The sequence below is a fragment of the Propithecus coquereli genome, unplaced genomic scaffold, assembly GCF_000956105.1.
Source record: "Propithecus coquereli isolate 6110/MARCELLA unplaced genomic scaffold, Pcoq_1.0 Scaffold671, whole genome shotgun sequence".
Taxonomy (NCBI): domain Eukaryota; kingdom Metazoa; phylum Chordata; class Mammalia; order Primates; family Indriidae; genus Propithecus; species Propithecus coquereli.
Genome location: NW_012152741.1, coordinates 532,631 through 555,936, shown reverse-complemented (window position 1 = coordinate 555,936; position 23,306 = coordinate 532,631). Strand labels below are relative to the sequence as shown.

At 42.8% G+C, this 23,306-nt stretch overlaps 2 protein-coding genes across 2 annotated transcripts in view; one reads left to right on the top strand and one right to left on the bottom strand.

Annotated features, from left to right (window-relative positions):
* Positions 1-4,326: 4,326 nt before the first annotated feature.
* Positions 4,327-23,306, bottom strand: part of SMC1A (structural maintenance of chromosomes 1A) — a 34,778-nt gene continuing 15,798 nt past the window's right edge. The window contains exons 16-25 of the mRNA XM_012660640.1: positions 21,875-22,016; positions 18,953-19,098; positions 18,706-18,859; positions 17,573-17,683; positions 8,824-8,980; positions 8,232-8,386; positions 7,955-8,106; positions 6,731-6,800; positions 6,330-6,440; positions 4,327-5,897 (exon numbers count right to left, since the gene is read on the bottom strand). Coding sequence (XP_012516094.1) covers positions 5,814-5,897; positions 6,330-6,440; positions 6,731-6,800; positions 7,955-8,106; positions 8,232-8,386; positions 8,824-8,980; positions 17,573-17,683; positions 18,706-18,859; positions 18,953-19,098; positions 21,875-22,016 — 1,282 coding nt within the window. The 3' untranslated portion in view covers positions 4,327-5,813. The remainder of the gene's footprint in view (positions 5,898-6,329; positions 6,441-6,730; positions 6,801-7,954; positions 8,107-8,231; positions 8,387-8,823; positions 8,981-17,572; positions 17,684-18,705; positions 18,860-18,952; positions 19,099-21,874; positions 22,017-23,306) is intronic.
* On the top strand, positions 13,605-14,021 carry LOC105823441 (HIG1 domain family member 1A, mitochondrial). Its single transcript, XM_012660641.1, has one exon. It carries the CDS (start codon positions 13,650-13,652, stop codon positions 13,929-13,931), a length of 282 nt encoding a protein of 93 aa, XP_012516095.1. The 5' UTR covers positions 13,605-13,649; the 3' UTR covers positions 13,932-14,021.

The following is a 23,306-nucleotide window of genomic DNA, read 5'->3' as shown; positions in this document are numbered from 1 at the left end:
CTGCTACCAACTTCTTTCTGCTCCCCTCATTGCTAGCCCATAGCTTTTGCTGCCTCACAGCTTCTAGGCCTCCTGGCTCCTGCAGCTTCATGGCTCTTGGGGCTTCAGTTCCTATTATTAATTCACAGCTTCTCTGCGTTTTAACTCCTGCTGTGTCTTCAATTCCTGTTGTCTTGTCGTCGCATGGTTCTTGCTGTCGCATGGTTCCAGCTGTCTTGTGTCTCTTGCAGTCTCATCACTTCCGCTGCCTCATGGATCTTGTATATTCCAGCCTCCTGCTGCTTCATGGATCTGTCAGTTTTATCTCATGGTTTCTGTTCCTCGTGGCTCCTATCACTTCATGGCTTCTGCATCCTTTTGGCCCATTGTTGCCTTGCTGCTTCATGGCTTCTGTTACCTTGTGGCCCCATGATCTCATAATACGAATGTCTCATGACATCTGCTCACTTATGGTTTCGACAGCTTTCTCTTTGCTTTTGCTGTTTTAGTTTCTGGCCACCCCTCATCTACCACCACTTCTGCCTCACTGAATTGTAATTAATTGTTCACTTCTTCTGAATGCCTCACATTCAGCCTCTCTGAAAGGTCTGATTGTTCATGTATTTGCCATTTGATAAATGCACCCCTATGAGGTAGAGTCCTTACACCAGTCCACCTAACAGGCTGCTGGCCAGCCTAGAGATCAGCTGCCCTCGAGTCAGATACTATCCCAATCTAGCCATCTGTGACCAAGATTCATGAGGTCACATGGTACAGAGCATGGCAACTTATGCTAAAGAAACCCCCTAGAAGAGACTGTGGGCATGGCAGGTTTGCTGAGGGTTTCCAGAAGGGGGCAGTGTAATTGGCAAGCATCTTGTTTTGCCTGTCCAGTACATTGACCTTCAAGGCTCAACCTAAGTCCCACCTTCTCCCTGACCACCTCTGCCTGTCCTGATCTGTTAATGAGATAGATCAAGATCAAGGCTCTCAAGACGATATGGAAAGGGAACTTAGGTTCCGGTTCTGGCTTCAACGCTTCCTAACAGTGGGACCTTGGGAAGTTAATTCCCCTCTGAGGGCCTCAGGAGGGGGCTGGGCAAAGTCTCAAAGTTCCCAAACGGGTGTGACATTTTGGGCATCTCACTATGTTATTGTATAAGGGATGTCTTACCTGGGAAAGCCATCCAAAACATCTCTTGAGGTAGGAAAGAGGGAGTCAGAGTCCTAGCTTAGAAGAGCCTCACTGCACATAGGAGGTGCTCAGCCAGGATTTATTGAATAGGATGAATGAATCAATGGTGGGGGGGGGAGTGAGAGACCACACAGCACACAGAATGTTTAACTAACTTGAGGGAGAAATTCCAGTTGCTGATAAGGCTGGAAGGAGATTCTGATTCAGAGATGGATGAGGAGAGAGAAGACTGGGACAGGGTAGGAATCCTAGCTATTCATGGTGGGTACTCACTCTATCCGCTCAGTCAGCCTCCACATCCAATAATCAGTCACCAAGTCCAGTTTATCACCTTCTCTTAACAGCTCACACCTTAACACTTCCAATCCATTCCTACTGGCCTTTGCCCTAGTGTAGGCCTCCTGGTCTTTTCAGTAATCTCCTAACTAATCTCCCTGTGTCCATTCTCTCCCTTGCAAATGCATTCGCTCATGCCTTCATTCATTCAAAAACTTTACTGGGTGCCTGTTTTGTTTCAGGCACTGTGCTTTTTGCAGGGGATATTTTGCAAGCAGGATATCCCCAGGCCCATCCTTGTGGTGCTTACAGTTTATTCAGACACAAAGTAAGCAGATATAATAGTATGAGAAGTTGAATAACAGGGAAACTACAAGCACAGGCACATATGGCATAAACATCTAACTTAATTCATTTCCACACTGGCTGGCTGGCCAGAAACATGTTAGATTCACATCTGATCTGGAGTCCCCCTGCTTAACAGTTTCATGGTTCCCCTACTGCCTTCAAGCCACGGTTCTCAAATCTGGCTGTACCCTAGGCATATGTTGACCTTCATAATCATTCAAGATTCCAAGGCCCCACCCCAGACTTACTGAGTTTTTAGAGGTTGGGGCCCAGAATGCCCTGTGTTTCTGGTGTACAGCCAGTTTGAGAATCACACTGTCCCACAAGATATGTCTGAACTCTGTAGCCAGGCATTTACGACCCTCTTCCGATCTGCTTCCTGACTACCTCTCCAGCTTTTCTTGCTGCTCTCCCCCCACCCCAGGAATCTTTATGCGTCGATATTTATGAATTGCTTTGCTGTTTCTTTCCTTCAAGTCTTTGTGTATACTGTTTCTACTATCTGGAAATCCCTTCTACTTCCTCAACTAGCTAATTGCTACCACACCCTCAAGACTGAGTTCAGGTGTCCCCTCTTAGACTAGAGGATGCCTTCCCTGAATCTTTACCTAACCTAGATGCCCTTCCTGTGTGCCGGTCAGAGCGCTGATCACACCATATGGTTAATGGCTGTTTATTACTATAATGCAAATTACCTCCCCAAAAGACAGTGAGCTCCTTAAAGGCAGGATAAAGATTTGATTCATCTTTGTGTTTGCGGTGCACAACACTGTGATTTCCAGGGTGAAGTGCCCAATTAAAGGTAGATACCGTTGTTGAGTACTCTTCAACTCCCTAGACCAAGGTTACTGGGTCCAGAGTATAAGGGAGTTAAACTAGTACTGGTTCTTCCAACAAGCCCTAGGGATTCTACTCAGATCCAGCTTGCTCTCAGAAACACTCCATGGTGTCTGGCCTCCTGAGCACAGCCTTCACTGACAAGTGTTGCTCTGCAATGACAGGAGGTGGCAGGGCATGATAGGAAAGGGCGAGAGGCAAGTAGATCCAAGTGGAAGTCTACGTTCTGCTACTAAACCACTGGAATCTCGTACAAGTCATCTCATCTCCTGGATCCTCAGGACTTAAGTCCTTGAAGCTCCTTTGTAGCACTTGTGTTCCTGTGTGCCAGGGCCTTAGCCCAAGGCATCTCATGTAATCCTTTCCATCCTGTGAGGTAGGGGTTAGTTATCCAGGTTATTATCCACACCTACTGAATCAGATTTCCAGAACAATTTATTTTTAAAGAGTTCCACATCCTTTGGATGTGGGGGTGCAGCAGGAAATTGTTGCTTCTCATTATAAGCCCTTCTGTACTATTTGATTTTTTTACCTCTGTATATACTGTTTTACAAAGGAAAAAGAAAAACCTCATTAATGATTCTGATGTACAGCCAAGGTTGATAATCACCTTTGTAGTAGACAAAGCACTAGGATGACTCAGAGGACCTGGGTTCAAACCCAGCCTGTTATCTGGTAGATAGGTCACCTACCCTTTCCTGGCCTCAGTTTCCTCATCTGTAAAGTGGGGAGAATAGCAATGGCTACCTTTAAAGGGCTGTGGTGATCTAGATACCAGCCAAATTGCTTCCAATTTATTTCATTTAATCTTCCCTTCACAGCTGCAAGGTAGGTGTTCATCATCTCCTTTAATAGATGAGGAAACTGAGGCTCAGAGGTGAAGTAACTTGCCCAAGTTTCTACAGCTAGAATTAGAACCAAGTCTGACCCCCAAATTGTGCTCTTCCATATATGCCAGCATTTGCCAAATTATGGCACGTGTACCACTGATGGTATGTGACTTCTTTGGTCGAACACAGACAAATTTATTTTGTTTTGATACTTATACCTTTTAATATGTATTAGAAAAATACATAATTAGCACATCAAGCCTATGATTTCACAAATATCACTACTTAGGATGAAACTGATGTAGATAACAATGTTAAACCTCAGATCACTTCAAGAAAAATACTGAGTTAATAGTACAGGAGGACAACTTGGAAGTATCTATTAAAAACAAATACATAAATATCCTATGACTGCAATTCCACTTCTAGGAATGAACCCTAGGTAAACTTTCACACACACATTTTCACACAGGCATAGGGATGCTCCTGTGTAGTATTTTGTAATAGCAAAAAACTGAAAACAGTCTTAATGTCCATCACAAGAGAAATGAGTAAAATGTGGTAGTCATATGATGGCAATCCATGTAACAATTTACAGACGATGGACTGATCTACATTTAGCAACATGCATAGATTTCAAAAACATTGTTAAGCAAAGAAAGCAAACTGCAGAACAATCCAATATACCATTTGCATTAAACACAATTTTTTCAACGAATTCATTAATGTATGTAAAAGTATTAAAACAAAGTCTATATGGAAGTACAACAAATATAACAACCATTAAGAGGAGAAGGATCAAGGAGGGGGAGTAGTTGGTAGTCAAATGAGGCTACCTTTATTTGTAACAATCTAATTTCCCAAAAGGAGGATGGATTCATGCATTACTTGGGTAATTAGAAATGATTTAACTTTTAAAAAGCAAAAAAAAACAATATACAGATTAGGATAAGACAAAGGTCTGACGGTACTATGTGAATGAGCGAAGGCTGAACTCATCGCACCAGGCTTTGCTGCCTCTGCATGGTCCTTACAGCTCATGAGGTTAGTTCCGAAAAGGAACCTCACCCATGTTAGGCTGGGATGTAGTCCAGGCTACCTCTCTCCTATTTCCTCACAACCCAGGTTGGGGCCCAGACACCTGGTTATCATACATGGTTGAAGCTATAGTTTTCCTCAGGCCCTCCACTTATCAGATACACCCCATCAGTGCCCTGGAACTTTCCCAGTAATCAGGGCATTCAGCACCTCCCAGATTTGGAGGCTCGTTCTGTCCCTAACAGCTGGGATCAGAAGTCCTCACAGGGCCAGGCTTATATTCTGAGGGGTCAACACCTAGTAGGCTCCAAGAAGGGATAAGGCCTCCAGTGAGGAGCTTGACATCATTAATTCCTATGAGGTAGGCAATATTTTTAGCCCCATTTTACAGATGAGGAAACTGAGGCACAAAGAGGTCAAATGACTTGCCCAAGGTCAAACAACTAGCATGTGATAAAAAGTGGGACTAGAACCCATAACTGTCTGTCCCTAGAGCCAATGCTCTGTTCCTAGTGCCTGACCAAATCCTACCAATTTGTCAAGGTCCAGCTCAAATGTGACCTTCTCCAGGAAGCCTGGAGGTAATTGTCCTCCTCTCAAATTCAAAGTACATAATGACATTCAGCTAACTACAGTAATTCATGAACTCATTACATCTCCTTATAAGGAGAGTAGAGATCATGTCTGATTTAACTCTGTATTCCAAGCACACAGCCTGACAAACAGAGGGTGTTCCGTATGTGTTCGATGAAGACATGAATGAATGAACACATGAATAAGTGAATGAAGGCAGTTTCAGGTGACTGCCTAAGACTCCTATGACATCCAGAGTACCTTTTCCCAGCTCTCGGGTGCTGTCATCCTAAGCTCTCTTGGAATCAAATTCAGCCTAGGCTCCTTCTAAAACAGGTCTCCAATATCTTTTTATTATTTCACAAAAACACCCACATGCACACATGCCAACACACATATACACACATACATACCCACACGCACAGTGGGCAAGGGGCCCAAGGGACCCATGATTATGGGTGATGAGGGGGAGGTCCGGTGGGGGTTGGGGAATAGACAGACGGCCCTGTTCAGCTCAGCACCTCCTTCCAGAGGCCAGGACGCTCCCTGTCGCTCAGGAATTTTTGCTCCAGACCTAACACCACCTCTGTTCCTCTTCGTGCTTGACAGCAGTGCCTAAATCCCATGACTACACCAAAAAGGGCCAGGAGGTAGGGGAAGGTTGGGAGCCAAATATCCAGAGACTGGGAGAGGGGCAGCTTAGGGATCCAGACAGGGCCAGGAGGGCAGAACTACTGCTACTGCTCATTGGGGTTGGGGTTGGCATCTGGGTACTTGGTGAGGTCGAAGGTCAGGACTTTGCTGATCACACAGTCCCCTTGCTGAAGGAGGAGGGAGAAAAAGAAAAATAAAATTGTAAGGAGAGAATTAAGAGGGGTCTAGTACCCCAGGACCAGGAGCCTTAAACCCTTCTCCCTACATACCTGCCCAAAGCCCAGGCAATGGTTCTCTCTGGGCATGAGAGGATATGCTCAGTCGGATGTGCCTTCTCTCCCTGCCTACTTCTGCAATCTCCCCCTTTCTCCACTGTCTGGCTGCCTTTGCCTGGCCTTTCCACCTGTCCCCAAACGCAATGGCCCTGCCTGGCTAGGCGGGCTAAGCCTCCAGGGCAGGGCTCCAAGAAGCCCCGATGGCTGTTCAGGACCTGATTCCCTATGCTCCCCCACCCTCTTTCCCCTCCACTGCAGCCTTCCCTTCCTGCCCTGGGAAGTCAGGCAGGGAGTGGGCTGGCTCCTGAGCCAGGCCCGCCCTACCTCAGGATAGACTCCAATGAGGCTCTCAGCTTTGGTGTAGAACTCCTCCTTGAGAGAGATGACGATGGCCTGGAAGTTGCAAGTCGACTGCTCCTTGATGTAATTTGCCACCTGTGGGAGGGGCCACCAGGCACTTAGCAGGGCTCAAGCCCTATCACTCCCTTGTATTTTCTAGTCACAACCAGAGGCAGAGGGGGTTGGGTAGGGGGTGGAGGGTGGGGGAAAGAGAGGCTGAGAGGAAGGTGGCTACTGACTACCATGGTACGGATGACCCTGGGCCCAGCCTCCCGGGCACAGAGAGCAGGCAGCAGGAACGGCTAGGGCGTACTCAGGAGTTGCTCCCTGAAACCCAGTCCTGACTTGGGGGCCTCCCTCCCAGGTCCCACTTTCCTTGTACCCACCTTGCCAATGTTGGTGTTATCCAAGGCAGCATCGATCTCATCCAGGACGAAGAAGGGGGCTGGCTTGTAGCTGGGAGGGAACCAGTAGGTAAGCTGACACTGAGGTGGGGGAGGGGGCAGCAAGGTGGGGTGGGATAGCCCCATGGCCCATCAAACAGCCAGCTTCCCCCTTCACTTCTTCAAAGACTAAAAACCTCATGTCTTAATGTTGTCTGAGCCCCTAAAAGCCAATATACCAACCAAGCCCTCCCCTCTGCACCCAGCCCTGTGTTCCAGGATCCTGCAGAACCACAAGAAGACATGGTCCTCTCAGGAGCTCCCAGGCCGGCTGGGGAGATAAAGCTGTCCTAGGCTCTAGTCATAATGACCAAGCTACCTAGAGGTCCACCCCACCATAACACACACCATGCTCTGTCACGCCTCCTTGCCCCTGTACATGCTGCACCCTCGGTCTAGAATGCCTGCCAGTCTCCCTGGCAAACTTCTACTCATCCTTTATATGTCCTGCTCAAGTGTTACTTGCCCTTAAATCTAAAAAGCCTTCCCTGGCCTACCCACACCTCTTCCCAGACTGGGTTAAGTGTATCTCCTCTGTATCCATAGCACCCACGCTCACCCGGTTACAACACTTAGAACGCTGTTTACATCTGGTTTCTACTAGACTGTGAGCTCCTCCAGGCCAGAGAACATGTCTGATACATCTGTGTCCCCAGTCCCTCCACAATGCTGGGTCTGGTACAGAGCAGCACGCAAGAAATACTCGCAGAATGATGCTGTACAATCAAGCACTAAATTGTGGGAGTCAGATTTAAATACTACTAGTGTTCAGGAGGAGGAGAGGGTCAGGGTATGCCACAGTGGTCAAGGAGGGCTTCCTAGAGGAAAGGGAGGAAAATGAGGTGTAAAGGGGTGGAAGGTGACAGTCAACTAGATTTGCATGGAAAGGACTTATCAGCCAGCAACCATGTGGGCAAAAGCCTGGAGGCAGGACTGAATACATGCAGGGGCCAGTGAGGACATGCTGAGTGGATGAGGGTGGATAGGGAAGACAGGTCCAGGAAAACCAAGGACAGATACACTGTAGTAGACAGTGAAGCAGGGACACAATCCAGATTCCACAAGGACATCTTCACCTCCGCAGATCTCTGCATATCCTTGGGCCCCAGAGCCTCTGGTGGCCTCAGTTCAGTCTTTCCGCTAACTGCCCTGGGGCAGCAGCCTTACCTGTGGATGGCAAAGAGTAGGGCCAGAGCTGCCACTGTCTTTTCCCCCCCTGACAAGTTGTCCATAGGCCGGAAGCGTTTCCCAGGAGCCACACAATTGTAGTTGATGCCATCCAAGTAGGGCTCCTCAGGATTCTCAGGGCCCAGGAATGCCTGGGGGAAGGCGGATGGGTCAGGATCTCAATTTGAGTCTGAATGGCGATGGGGACAGGAAGCCTAGAGGGAAGGGCAACTGAGGATGGAAAGGTATGCTGGTTGGGTAAGGGGCTCCAGCCTACCTGTGCACTGCTGTTGCGGGACAGGGCCTTATAGATCTCATCAATGTTGGTAGCCACAGATTCAAAACAAGCATTGAAGCGGTCAAAGCGCTCCTTCTTGATCTGTTCAAATGCCTGCTTGGCCTTCTTTGCTCGCTTTCGGGCTGCCTCAAACTCTGCCAGAAAGAAAGACAAGTGATTTCTTAGGACCACACTCTGGCAAGAATGACCTGCAAATGACAATACAGAGTAGAGACATTCCACAGACAAAGGAATGCCTGAAGAGGGTCCCACAAGGACCTGTGTCCAGTGGGCTGGCTACTGGATACAGTGTAGAGTAAGAAACATGGGCATGGAGCCACATAAACATGGACTCCTCCCTAGGCTCCAACAGCAACCAGCTGTGTGACCTCGGACAAAAAAACAGGTCATTTACCCTCTCAGAACCTCAGCAGTTTTCCACTCTATAACACAGGTGTGATATTTAATAACTCCCACTGTTTAGGGTAAGAAAGCATGTAAAAACAGGAGCTGTTGTGATGTATAGCAGGCCTGTGGCCTGCATCCAGCCTCTTGTCCTCATCTTAGGCCCAAGTAGAAGGGCAAATCTTACCATCTGAGGTCTCCTGGAACTTGTCTCGGACACTTTCCAGCTTTTCCATGGCCTTCATGTTGGGGGCAGCAATACGCTGAAGCACACTCTGCTGCTCATTCAGCTTCTGCTGCAGTGTGTTCATCTCTTGCTTGATCTCCTCCTCAGCCTGGGCATCCTGCAAGCCCAACGCCCAGCAACATCAAGAAGGGCCTGGCCCCTGTGCCCATGCAGAAGGCAGGTTTTTCCCCAGTTTGGCTCCTTCCACCAGTAACCATTCCCATCATCCCTGGAAATTACAGGCTGACGCCACTTTCTCATCTCTACTCTAGCCCTTCCCCCAGGCCCTGCCAACCTCTCTATCTCTCAGGAAAAGCAGCTGGTGGTACCCCTCTCTGACTCTCAGCCCAGGCCATAAGCCAGCACAATCCCACGGTGACCTAGAGGCTCCCCACACAGGCTGCTCTGGACTACACTTACAGCTCCATAATAAATAAGGCAACTCACATTTTCTGCTTAGATCACCACTTCTGAGCAAATTCCACTTGAATTTGGCTTTAGGTCTTATGGATATTGCAATGCATGTCTGGGCTTGTGCCTTTCTGCCACTTTTAGTCAATAAATATTTACCGAATGCCTACCGAGTGCCAGGCACTGGGGCTGTCACGTCCTGTGAGCCATGGTTCCTGTGCTCACAGAGCTCAGGGGTCTAACAGAAGAATGCATATAAGTAAACAATCAGAATACTATAGGATGAATGTATAAGCAATGTTGAATCAGCACACAAGAAGGGCACCTAACTCAGACTCTGGGGTAAGGAAGGCTTCTAGGAATATGTTTACATTAAGCCCTACAGGATGAATGAGTGAGGACAGAGAGAAGGAACAATCTTCTATGCAACCAGCAGCATCACAGGCAAAAGCTGGGGGCGGGCAGGGGGATTTGCTCATGGTTAATTCATCGAATTGAAAGCAATTCAAAATAGTGACCAACTTTAATAAACTTCGAAATCCCCCCCTGACCAATTGTGTGTGTGTATGCACAGGGCACAGGAAGAGAAGAGGCCAGATAGACAAGTAGAAGTCAGATCATGAAGTGCCTTATAAGGTTTAGACTTTAGCCCAAGGGAGATGAGGTACCACTGAATGATTTCAAGAACAAGGACATAAACATATTTACATTTCGGAAGGCCCTTCTTAAGATCTCTATATGCTGCTATGGAGTGGTTTCCAGGTAGAGTTTTAAATAAAATATAAAAGGTACACAATAGTAATGCTATCTATTTTCTAAGAGAAGATGGAGAGAATATAAATATATTTGCATACAAATACATTTGTACTTCAAACATACAATAATAAAAAAAGGATAATCCAAAAGCTATTTAAAAGGGTTACCTATCGAGAAAGAGAGGTGAAGGGGACAGGAATGGAAGCTAGAGTTCTCTTCATGCACCTTGTTTTAAACTTTTGGTTTTAGAACCACATGAAGGTGTTATATAATTAAAAAACAAAATTATATCAAAATGTGAGAACCACTGGGCAAAAAATGGTTGAGGAACAAGATATTCACAAGATGCCAAATCATTGCCCTAAAGATTGCTTACTAATTAATGACAAAGGTAAAAGTGTACGTTTAGCATTGAAGGACCTAGCACCTAATACTTTAACTAAAGGGATGAAACTCAGCATCACCAATAGTGGGCTCGTCCTGGTAGGATATCATGTAAAGTTCACTAACAAAGTGGTTCTTGACAAAAAATACTTAAACCCAAATCCATTCAGCCTCCAGACTAGACCAAATTTCCAATTTATAGGAGATATAAGGGTTGGAACAACAGGTTAAACAATACTATAAAATACCCAACATATTCAGAATGTGGGACATTTTCTAAGACAACTTACACGGACTCTTCAAAAGACCAACGCAACGAGTAAAAGGTGAAGGACCCACTCCATATCAAAAGGAACTAAAGGGACATATTAACAATAACAAAAAACAATTCATAAATCTTGACTGGATCCTAGTTCCAAAAAGAAAGGAAAAAAAAAAAAAACAAACTATAAAAGACACCTTTGGAACACCTAGGGAAATTCAAATATGGATTGGACATTAAATATTATGAAATAAATATTCATTCTCTGAGGTATAATATGAAATTATGGTTAAGTAGGACAACCCTTTGTTCTTAGCATGCTAAAGTATCTAGGGTTAAGTATCATTATAGCTGCACTTCCTTCAAAAGGTTCAACAGAAAAAACTGCACATAGCAGGATGAGCAGGAGGAAGGGGAGAGATGAGAGAGAAAGTAAATGTGGTAAAATATTCATTGGCGAATCTAAGGTGAAAGGCATATGGGTGTTTACTGTTCTTTCAATTTTTCTCTAGGTTTGAAACATTTCAAAATTAAAGTTGGGAAAAAATAAATTGAAATGCTAAAAAGAGCAATTCCTAAAAATGGAAAACAAAATAAAACAAAGAAACCTAACCATAAATTAAGCTGGTTAAACACTCACAGAATTCTTTCAAATTATTTTAAAACATAGGAACATGACCATACATGCCCAATGGGCCTTTCTTTAGCTTAATGACAACAAGAACCTCACTGCACAACCCAGCAGTCATGAACACTCCAGTGTCCAAATGATAGTTGCTAAATAATAGCATTTCCCACCAAAAGAAGTCATAGCTTCTGGGAGAAATGGCTGATTCCAGGTCCGGGGTGCGAAATGTAGAGGACGAGCCTGGACATATCAGAAAGCAAGGAAGATATCAAAGACTACAAAGGTTGTATCCAAATGATTCAGAAGCCAAACTGAATGAGTTACTGCTGGCCAAATGGGACAGCCTGAGCACCAAGGATAATAACCACAACAGACTGAAAGACACCAAATATATTTAAATTCATAAATTTATAATGATATGAAACAACTCAGTGGACAAATCTTGAGGAAGCCAAGGAACCAACTCATTACTGTATAAACCGATGAAGGGAAAAAAAAATCAAGCATATATATATATAGATATATATATAGATAGATACATAGATATATACACATATGCATCTCCTGCCTTTCCTATACAAACTGTACCTCAGGGTAACCAAATAGATGATGAAAGGAAGTATTTCTCTATAGTATTCCAGCTAATAAGCAAAGAAATGATAGAATAAGATCACCTGCTTGACAAATTAATGGATCTAAGCAATTATGGCTGCAAACCACAAAAAAAGAGCCACAAACAGATGTTACGTACCTCCTAATGGAAGTAACACCACCACCTATGACCACAACAAACCAGTCAACCCCAAAACTTGAATCTAATTAAGCCTCTACATCTATGCTATCCAATGCAGTCACCACATGTGACTGCTGAGCACATGATATGTGGCTAGTGCGACTAAGGAATTTAGTCTTAGTTTTACGGAAAAAAATCTTAGTTTTACGGAATTTTAGCTCATTTGAACTGAAAACCTGATGTTCAATTCAGTTAATGGAAAACTTTTCTTTAAGTATATTTGGAACAACTTGGGTATGTGGGTCTGCTTTTTCAATTGTAAATTTCAGTAAATCTAAATACAGATCAACTATTTCTGAGGAAATTTTAGCGTCTGAACTGAGATGCACAGTAAGTATAAAATGCATATTGGATTGTGAAGACTCAGTACAAAAAAAGACTGTCAAATATCTCATCAATAATTTTTATATTGTTCACACATTGAAATGATACTCTTGGATACTGGGCTAAATATAATATAGTATTAAAATTAACTTCACCTTTATCTTTTTACTTTTCTAAATGTGGCTACTAGAAAATTTAAAATTACACTTGTGGGCCTCATTTTATCTCTATGGAATAGCACTGATCTACATCTAACTAACCACTTACAGGAACTACAGGAGATAACAGAACTATTTTGGGAGGTTTTTTGGGGGTGGGGGCAGAGCATTTTAAACACCATAGGATGCAATTGGCTAAGTACAAAATGTGGAAAACCTTCAGGAGAAATGAGTCAATTTCTTCAACAACAACAAAAAATACTGCAAAAAAATAAAAATAAAAACAGATGGGCCGGGTACAGTGGCTCACGCCTGTAATCCTAGCACTCTGGGAGGCCAAGTCAAGAGGATCACTTGAGCTCAAGTTCGAGACCAGCCTGAGCAAGGTGAGACCCCCGTCTCTACTAAAAATAGAAAAAATCAGCTGGGTGTGGTGGTATATACCTGCAGTCCAAGCTACTCGGGAGGCTGAGGCAGGAGGATCGCTTGAGCCCAGGAGTTTGAGGTTGCTGTGAGCTAGGCTGATGTCATGGCACTCTAGCCCGGGCAACAGAGTGAGATTCTGACTCAAAAAAAACCCCCCCACACACAAAAAAAATCAAACAAACAAAAAAAAACAGATGGAGGTGGTCCTATATATTAAATGAGATTTAAGAGACATATCAACTAATTGCTTTATCAATCATCCATATCTATCAGTCAATCATCTTATTTGACTCCCAATTCAAGCAAGCAAACTGTGAGAGTAGATGTGTTTGTGTATGACCATCAGAGACATGTAACACTAATCTTCATATGAAGGAATTATTATTTTTAGGTATGATAATGGTTCTAATTATTTTTAAGAATTCTTATCTCTTTTAGAGATACATTCTGCAATACTTACAAATGAAATGATGTACAGAATTTATTTTAACGTAACCTGGGAGGAAGGACGGAAGATAAAGTATGTGGGGGTGCACATTAAACAAGTCTGGCCATGAGTTGATAGTTGTTAAAACTGGCAATGGGAAAAAGCCCGTAGGACCCACAGGGATTTTCTCGCTGTGGAAGATTCTTCAAGCAATCACTATGTCAACCGACACAGACGTTTCTCTTTCTTCATATGATGAAGATCAGGGATCCAAACTTACCCGAAAAGCTAAAGAGGCACCATTTGTCCCCATTGGAATGGCAGGTTTTGCAGCAATTGTTGCATATGGATTATACAAATTGAAGAGCAGGGGAAATACTAAAATGTCCGTTCACCTGATCCACATGTGCGTGGCAGCCCAAGGCTTTGTTGTGGGAGCAATGACTCTTGGTATGGGCTATTCCATGTATTGGGAATTCTGGGCAAAACCTAAACCTTAGAAGAAGAGCTGCTGTCTTGGTCTTGTCGGAGGAGCTGCTTTAGTTATTAAGTTACTTATCTATGTCAAAAATAAATTATTTGAATGAGTTCAGACAATAATACAGTATTTTGAATATTGGCTTCCCTTCTTGTAGGCTTGATTTGCCTGGTGACCAAATTACTAGTGACTAGTTCACTAACTAGGACATTCACGGGAATCAAGTTAACACAAAAAGAAACACGTCACCTAAATGCACTTGACGATGTTAAAATGTCCACCTTCTTAAACTGTTAAACGAAATCAGTTCTAAAGAGGATAGCAGGCCAACCCTGAAGTACTCCCCGTCTGCTGCAGAACATTGCATGCTGTGGGTGTCATGTAGGAGTCCTGTTTACCCCAGTTAATTTAACTTTTTTCTGCCTGTCTTGGGGACTGGTTGAATACTTCAGTTTTGGGGACTGGTTGGCTCTTTTAGAACTCTTTTAAAAAAGTGCATGAATATAATTTGTAAAGCCTTTCAAATTGAAAGTGTATGTGTATGTGTTTAAACCAAGCCTAGAAAGCTTACAACAGAGCTGCATAGTAGTAGTATTTATTTCAGAATCACAGTTGTAAACATGAGAAAAACTTAATTATGGATTCCAGTTTAGCTCTTCTGTGATTGCAAAATTATATTTTTGCTGCTGTTATATTTGAGCAATTTTTAAATGTCACCTTGAAATAGAAATAATGTATTTTAAGCACTAATACATAGGTAAATAAAGAACTTTTTTAAGTGTGTGCATTATGTTTATTTTCTTTGTAAGAACTAGAAATGTTAAACTAAACAAATTGCCTATAATGGGAGTGATTAATGATTTATGAGCAAGCTGGTTTGGCCAGACATTATACACAAACTTTGATATACTACAGAATACTTTATTACACTTCTCAAATTCTCTTGTGTAATCTGAACTCACATTCCATGGTGATAACACGGTATATGTATTGTTATTAAAATAAGTGAACACATCAAAAAGAAAAAAACGGCAACGGCTACGAGGGAGCATTTTACTATTTTACTTTTGCATATTAAATTTTCCATAATAAAAATCAAAAAATAACAATAAATGAAAAAAATAAATAAACAAACAAACAAAAATCAACTTAAAGTGGCTCCCACTGGCCAAGGATGAAGAATTTGAGCACCAAGAAGAAAGTGACAATAGACTGAAACATGTAAAATACCTCTAAACATTTAAGTTTATAATGAATACAAATTAAAAGCCTCATTGGTCACCTTTGAAGGTGGTAAGGGCAACCAAGTCATGATTATGAAAGCTAGAAAACAAAGGAAAAGTATTAAGTATTTATCCTACCTTTCCTGTACTAACTGTATTTCAAGGAAGCTAAATAGTTGATGTGAGAAAATTCATTTTAGAATTCCAACAAATAAATATAGGAAGAATGAAAGAATTAGAAAGTTATCATTTTGCAACCCTTAATGAACCTAAGCAATAATCATCAACAGCTGCCAAAACCAATTCGTGAAAGGTTAATAGGAAACTTTATAAAAATGTGTTAGGCTAACACCACCTGAACCTAGTCATGTGGTTGTTTTTTTAACTTTATATTATGTAAACTATCAAATACACACAAAAACTCAGAGAAAAATATGATGAAACCCATGTACCTATTACTCAGCTTCAACAATTATCAACTTATGCCAAATACCCTGCTATTTCCACCCCCGAACTCCTTTCTATACTCACTTATTTTAAAGCAAATCCCAGACATATCATTCCATCCATACATCTGTGTGTATCTCTAAAACAGGGTTTCTAAACCTCAGCACTATTAGCATTTGGGTTGGGTGATTCGTTGTGGGGGTTGTCCTGTGCATCATAGCATGTTTAGCAGCATCCCTGGTGTCTACCCACTGATGTGGATAGTAACCCCCCCGACCCCAGTTGTGACAAATGGGCATGACAAGAGCATCTCTGTGACATTGTCAAATGTCCCCTGGGGGGACAAGATATCCACTCTCTCATTAAGAACCACTCCTATAAAAGATAAGGACTTAAAAAAAAATAAAACCGCAATACCATTATCATACCTAAAAATATTAACAGTAATTCCCTAACATCATAAAATACCTGGTCAGTGTTCAAATTGCCCTGTTTTATAAATTTTCTTTTTACACAGATTTTACAAAGTAGGTTCCAAATAAGGTACATACATTGCAACTGACTGACAGGTCTCTTAAGTCTCATTTACTCTATAAGGTCCCTCTCCCTCTCTTTCCTTTGCAATGGATTCAAGTGAGGTCCACACATTTCATTTGGTTGATTTGTCTTTTGTGGTAACACTTCCCCCTCCCTCTTTGTTTTTTCTCCCCATTTACTTATGGAAGAAATCAGGTCTTTTGTCCTTTAGAGTTTCCCAGTCTGGATTTGGCTAACTGCATCCCTATGCTTTAATGTAAGCTTGATCAGATCCACGTTTGAGTTTTTGGCAAGAATATTTCATAGGTAATGCTGAACAATGATCAATTTTAACATTAAAGAGAGAGAAAGAAAGAGAGTGAGAGAAAGAGAAAGAAGTGACATCAGGTGTCTATTGATGTGATACAAAAGGAAGTTCACAAGTACACAGTACTGCCTATGATATAAAAAAAAGAACCTGAATCCAATCAAACTCTAGGTTTACTTATTAGTTTATAGGAAATACAGGAGATGGAAGAACAGATTAAGTAACATCATGGGGACATAATCAGTCAAATCCAGATCTGGAATGTAGAAAATTCTATGGTACCAATGACCCAGTTTCTTCCATAAATAAATAGGAAGAAAAAAATTAAAAAGGATAGGAAAATGTCATAGACTAGCAGAGACCAATTTTAACATGGACCTTACTTGAAAATTGATTTAAACACATAAACTGCAAAAAATAAAAAATAAATAAAAATGTATGGGACGGTCATGAAAATCTAAAGATTTACTGACTATTAGGTGATATTGTGTAGTTATTATTAAATATTTTCTGGTATGATATTGTGGTTATGTTTTTTTAAAAGAGTCCTCATATTCTAGAGATACATGCTAAGGTAATTATGGATGGAATAATGTCTGGAATTTGCTTTAAAACAGCCCAATGGTGGGGGGAGCAGGGAGAAAAAACAAGATTGACCACATGTTGTAACTGTTGAAGCTGGGTGATGGGTGCCTCAGGTTCATTATTATCATTCTCTTTACTTCCATATATATTTGAAAATTTCTGTAACTTAACCTAGCACAGAGACAGCAGCTGAAGCCAGGGGAGTGAAGTGCTACCCAGGAGAGAATGCCAAATGAGGAGGAAAGAGCCCTGAGGAAGACTTGATGCCAATCTGTTCACCGTACAGGAGCCTGTTCTCTGTGTGTGTATTTGGGCTTAGCCATGTATACACATGGAAGGGGAAGACTGACAGCAAGCAGGGACAGCAGCAACTGCGGGTGCAGGGTGGAAGGTGTGCATGTATCTGTGTATATGTATGAGGGGAAGACCCTGGCTCACAACTCAATCCTTCTCCCTTGCCAGCTCTCCCCTCTTTCTAGCCATGGTCTCCACAGAGCCTCCAGATGGGCTGATCCTTGCTCTGGACAGCTAGGAAGATGGCCCACCCCCATGGTTGATCCTCACCTTAAGATCTTCACACAGGTCACCGTAGTCAATCTCAATGAGGGCCTCTCGTGCATAGATACTGGAAATTCTCTGGGAACCACTTACTGAATCCTCCCCCTGGGAGCTACCCTGCAATGGTGAGAGGGAGAGTCAAATGAAGCAGACTGGCCTTGAGAGTGCTCCTCTAGAGAAAGGCTGGGGACTCCTTTGCAGCCTTCAATCTTTGAGATAGCATCTTGCTGGAAAGCATTGTGGCAAAAGGAACAGAAACTTTGTGAGCAGAATGACCTGAGTTCAAAATTGGGCTCTACCCACTTACTAACGGTGTGATCCTGGGCAAGTCATGTTCTCAGATCCTGAGTTTCTTCACCTGTAACGTAGGGACAACACCTGCCCTGCAGGGCTGTGGTTAGGATTAGGATTATGCCACATGTTACCATGATGCCTAGAATATTTCTGGTGCTCAAAATATTATAATTTACTCAATTAAACTGAAATGCCATTTGGGAAGGGGGAGGGGGGTGGAAGACATGTGGGACTGAGACACATGACCAGGTCTAAGACAAGATATACACAAATCTCCTCTCGGTTAACACCCCCCACCCCCTTGTTACCAATCTTCGCCTCCAATGGATAAAATGCTTTGGCTCCTGTATTGGCAAGTGTCCCTTCCTTTCCTAAAACTAAGCTTCCGCACCTCTGCATTGCTGATGTCCCTTACCCAACCCTCTCCTGGCCAACCTACCTCATTGCAGCTAAGCTATCATCCTCAGGTCCCCCAGCTTCCTATCTTCCTTCGTTCTTGGATAATGTCCTTCAATTCCTACTCCTACCAATATCCATCACCTGCTGGAGCTAACATAGCTCAAGTTCCCAAGGGTAATGAATTCCTTCGTCGTCTCCTGGCTCAACTCTCTCACCATCCACGGGCGGGGGGTTGCAGCTCTCCCAATTCAACATCCCTCTCACATCAAGGCTATTATTACTTTCACCTCACCTGCCTTCACCACCTCACCTTGCCTCATCTCTCCTGAATCCCTTCATTGTCTGCCCACCATCCTCTCTCTCACTGTCCTTCCTGGCCACTTTCACTCCCCATCCCTGGTTATTGCTGTTCACAGCCCACTCCCACCACCAGCCATAATACTCACCTCCTCCTGACTAATATCATCCATGGTGCCTTTTGACAGTGGCAACTTGATGTCTTGCATCTTGCAGGCCTGTAGCAAGTTGTGGCGGTCACTGCGCTTCTGTTCAAGCTTTGTCTCAATGGCTGTCACCTCCTTCTGTAAATGGGTCATTTCCCTAAAAAAAGGTCCAGGGAGCTAGGTGAGACCCAAATCTGGAAGTCTGCCTGCTCTACCTACTTCCTCCCACCCAAGGCCTGAACCCACTCACTTGTTGGCACCTCCTAGTTTCTTACGAATCTCCTCCATCTCGTGATTCTTGTCATTCACTTCTGACTTCTTGGCCAAGTGCTGATTCTTCAGGTCTTGTAGCTGGGCCATGGTCTCATCTATGATCTTCATGTGTCTTTGTTCCTCCTGGTCCCAGCAGGGGGAACAGGACAAGAGGTGAAGGCTTTCCCCATCTCACCTTGGGATCTTCTCCTCCTGCCTCTACCTGCCTCCCAGGCAGTTTGCTGGAGCCACTCATCAATGAGCTCTGCTTTCTCATCCCCATCAGCCCTCAGCCTCCTTTTATCTTTTTCTAAATTATCTGGTTGCCCTCTCCCACATACCCCTGTTATACAAGTTAGCTACTATAGAAAAGTTAAAAGTATAGAGAAAGTATAAAGGCAGGGAGGAATGGGGATCACTCATAATCCCACCAGCCAGAAGTAACCAATCAACATTCTAATGTATTTCCTCCCAGCATTATTTACAGACAGCTTTACATAGTTGAGACTAGATTGTTAATTAAAACTCTTAATTCTGACTTAATATTTAAACATTTTTTCCACATCAAAACTTTTGTCGGCCGGGCGCGGTGGCTCACGCCTGTAATCCTAGCTCTCTGGGAGGCCGAGGCGGGCGGATTGTTTGAGCTCAGGAGTTCGAGACCAGCCGGGGCAAGAGCGAGACCCCGTCTCTACTAAAAATAGAAAGAAATTAATTGAACAGCTAAAAATATATAGAAAAAATTAGCCGGGCATGGTGGCGCATGCCTGTAGTCCCAGCTACTCAGGAGGCTGAGGCAGAAGAATTGCTTGAGCCCAGGAGTTTGAGGTTGCTGTTAGCTAGGATGACGCCACGGCACTCTAGCCCGGGCAACACAGTGAGACTCTGTCTCAAAAAAAAAAAAAAACTTTTGTCATGTGCAGTATAACATTTGATTGTTTTAAAACCCACACAAACAATACTGTGTACTTTCTATGAGTGCACATATACGAATGTGCAAGTATTTAAGTAAATCCCTAAAAGATCTGGAAGAATACATACTCACGTGGGATTACCTCTGGGAAGAGGAAGGGGAGTAGGATTGAGAGTCCAAAGGGAAGTGTAGCTTTACTTATAATGTTCTGATTTTTTTTTAATTTTTTATTTTCCTAATGCTTTATCTTAATATTCTGATTTTTTAAAGGAGAATTTTGTTTCCATTTTGATCTTAAAAAGTCACATAAAGGGGACATATCTGCAACTCACTCTCAAATGGCTCATCAAAAATAATAAGCAGGCCGGGCGCGGTGGCTCACGCCTGTAATCCTAGCACTCTGGGAGGCCGAGGCGGGTGGATTGTTTGAGCTCAGGAGTTCGAAACCAGCCCGAGCAAGAGCGAGACCGAGACCCCGTCTCTACTAAAAATAGAAAGAAATTAATCGGACAACTAAAAATATACAGAAAAAATTAGCCGGGCATAGTGGCGCATGCCTGTAGTCCCAGCTGCTTGGGAGGCTGAGGCAGAAGGATTGCTTGAGTCCAGGAGTTTGAGGTTGCTGTGAGCTAGGATGACGCCACGGCACTCTAGCCCGGGCAACACAGTGAGACTGTCTCAAAAAAAAAATAAAAATAAGCATATTACACAGAGAGATACAAAAGGGAATGTGGCAACATGTTGATGACTGATGAAACTTGGTGATGGGTAGATGAGAGTTCTTTGTACTATTCTTACAACTTTCCACAAAGATGAAAATTATTTCAAAATAAAAACTAAAAAATTGTCACATAAATATATTATCCTGGATCATCTAGACGTCTACCTAGTCCTGCCCTGGGATTTTATTGCTCAATTTGCAATGCATTTAAGATTCCAGTGACACCAAAGAGGACTACCTTGATCATCAAGGGTTAATGAAGAAAACACAAAAATGAGCAACAAACATAGGCAGACATAAAAGTCAAATGATATTTTCAAACCAAGAGAAAACCAAATCGCCTCAGGAGGGAATGCTGTAAGGAACAAAGGTTTCATAGTAATGTAAAGAGAATGGGTGTGAGAAAATTGAGTCATCACACGATACACAGTGGCCCAGGCAAGCTAAACTCAAAAGCACTGAGCTGGAGCAATCAGTAGCATAGTCACGCTGTGAAGTGACTAGGTTTCAGCAAAACAACATCATCTGTTGCACTGAATTTACATGGTTAATCTGAACTTTAATCATTTTGTTAGTATTTAATTTGTAAGTTTGTCTTGGATTTTGGTTAAGTATGTATGTTTGTATATATTTAAGTAACATTAAGGATTTAAGCCAACACTGGCGATCTTAGGGAACACCTTTCCTTTAAAAGCAGTCTGTGTATTAATAAAGTTTAAAAGACCACTAAACTATATAAATATTTCTATGGATGTGCCATGATTTGCTGAATTCCTACTTGCCAAGGGGCACTGGGTAGTTTCCAATCTGGAACTATAAATAATACTTGTAATTAACATCAACCTGTTTGCACAAAGCTTTGCCAGCATTTTGGATTATCTCCTCAGGTACTACTGCGTTAGAGGGTATAAATGCATTCTGAAGCTTCTTGATAGACTGTGCCATACTGCATAAGAATACTGGTCTCCTGCACCATGGCTGACATTGAACACTGTCCTTTTTTAATTTGGGGGTAATGTGATAGGAAACAAATTACCTCTGACTGTTGCTTTAATTTCCATTTCTTTAATTTCTAGTAAAGCTAAATTATTTGTATGTGTTTATGGCCTATTTGAATCGCTTCTTGAACTGTTTGTGCCACTTATCCATTTTTGCCCCTATTTAGGTCTTGGTGTTTTTCTTATTTTGATGAGAGACTGATAAATTATGGACATTATCCTTCTGTCTGTCATATTTCCTCCAATTTTCCTCCCAGTTTTTAGTCTTTTAATTCTCTCCCTCCTTACCTTTTTGAGCTTTTCTATCTCATTTTCGTCCTTTTTCACTGTCTGCTCCCACATGTGTACTTTATCCTGGTCCTCCTTCAGTTGGTTCTTTTCAAAATCCAACTGGATGCCCAAGCGAGTCTTCTGATTCTCAAACTCCAAACTGTGGAAGAAAGGGGAACCAGGCCCAGGGCTCAGGGACCCAGCTACTGCTGAATTTCATTCAGTCACCACTCAGCTTATACACCCATATGCACATAAAACTGTCCCCTGAAGTTAGAGAATACAGTTCCTCAGGCTGGCCCTGCGGACATGGCACAAGACAGGGGAGATTGGGCCAAACCCTAATTATCCCCCCTTTAAACACTAGACTCTAATGGCCTCCCAAGTTCCTAGAATCCACCAGCTATGGTAATTCTTACTTATTAAGCTTCTATGTACTTTACATACATTATCTCTAATCCTCTAATCAACAGCTCCCTAAGTAGCCATTATTATCCTAATTTTACGAATGAGGAAATTTAGGCCAAGAGGTAAAAGACCTGGCCCAAGGCCACACAGCTAGCAAATGGCACACATGAGATTGGAATCTAGGTTTAACACCAAAACTCGGGGTCTTTCCTGTATATCATCATTGCAACATAACGTAGGGGGTTAAGAGGATTGGTAACTCTGCCACTCACTAGTAGTATGATCTCGGGCTAGTTAGCTATACTCTCCAGGCCTCAGTTTCCTCATTTGCAAAATAGAAATAATAATAATAGTACTTACGTCAGAGTTATTAGGGGATTTTTAAAAATGAGTTAATATGTATAAAGTCCTTAGAATCATACCTGGCACACAGTAACTACTCAATAAATTTTAGTTATCATCATCATTACTAAGTATACTGACTGTATTCAGCTCATCTTTGCCCAAGGGCTCCTAACCTCTACCCCAAGATTCCAGAACTTCTTAAAGGGCAGAGCTTGAATGGTACAAAAACATGGAGAAAATAATGGATTACTGCTATTGTATTCCTCCCCATCTCTTTAGAAACTCAAAGGATATGTAACTAGCACACACAGACACTAGCAGACCAGGCAAGGCTAACTTCCAACTGCCCCCAACCCCCAATATGATATGACAGATGCTGCCAGATGTCATGCCAGCAGCTTAAACCTATTAGTCACTATAATCCAAATGGAATGTAATTAACTCTACAATTTTAAGCTATACAATTTTACATCCAATCTCCTAAGTATGACTCATAAAGGCCTCTGTGATGTGGCCCCTGCTGCCCTCTCCACACCCCCGCCTTCCTCCTGACCCTGTTTTTATGCTTCAGACATTCAAAACTACTTAGTATCTAGAACAAGGCATGCTCTCTCACACCTCCAAGAATGCTGTTCTCAATGGCCAGAACTCCCTTCTTATGTAGCTGCCCGGTGGCTAAATCCTACTCGCTCTTCAG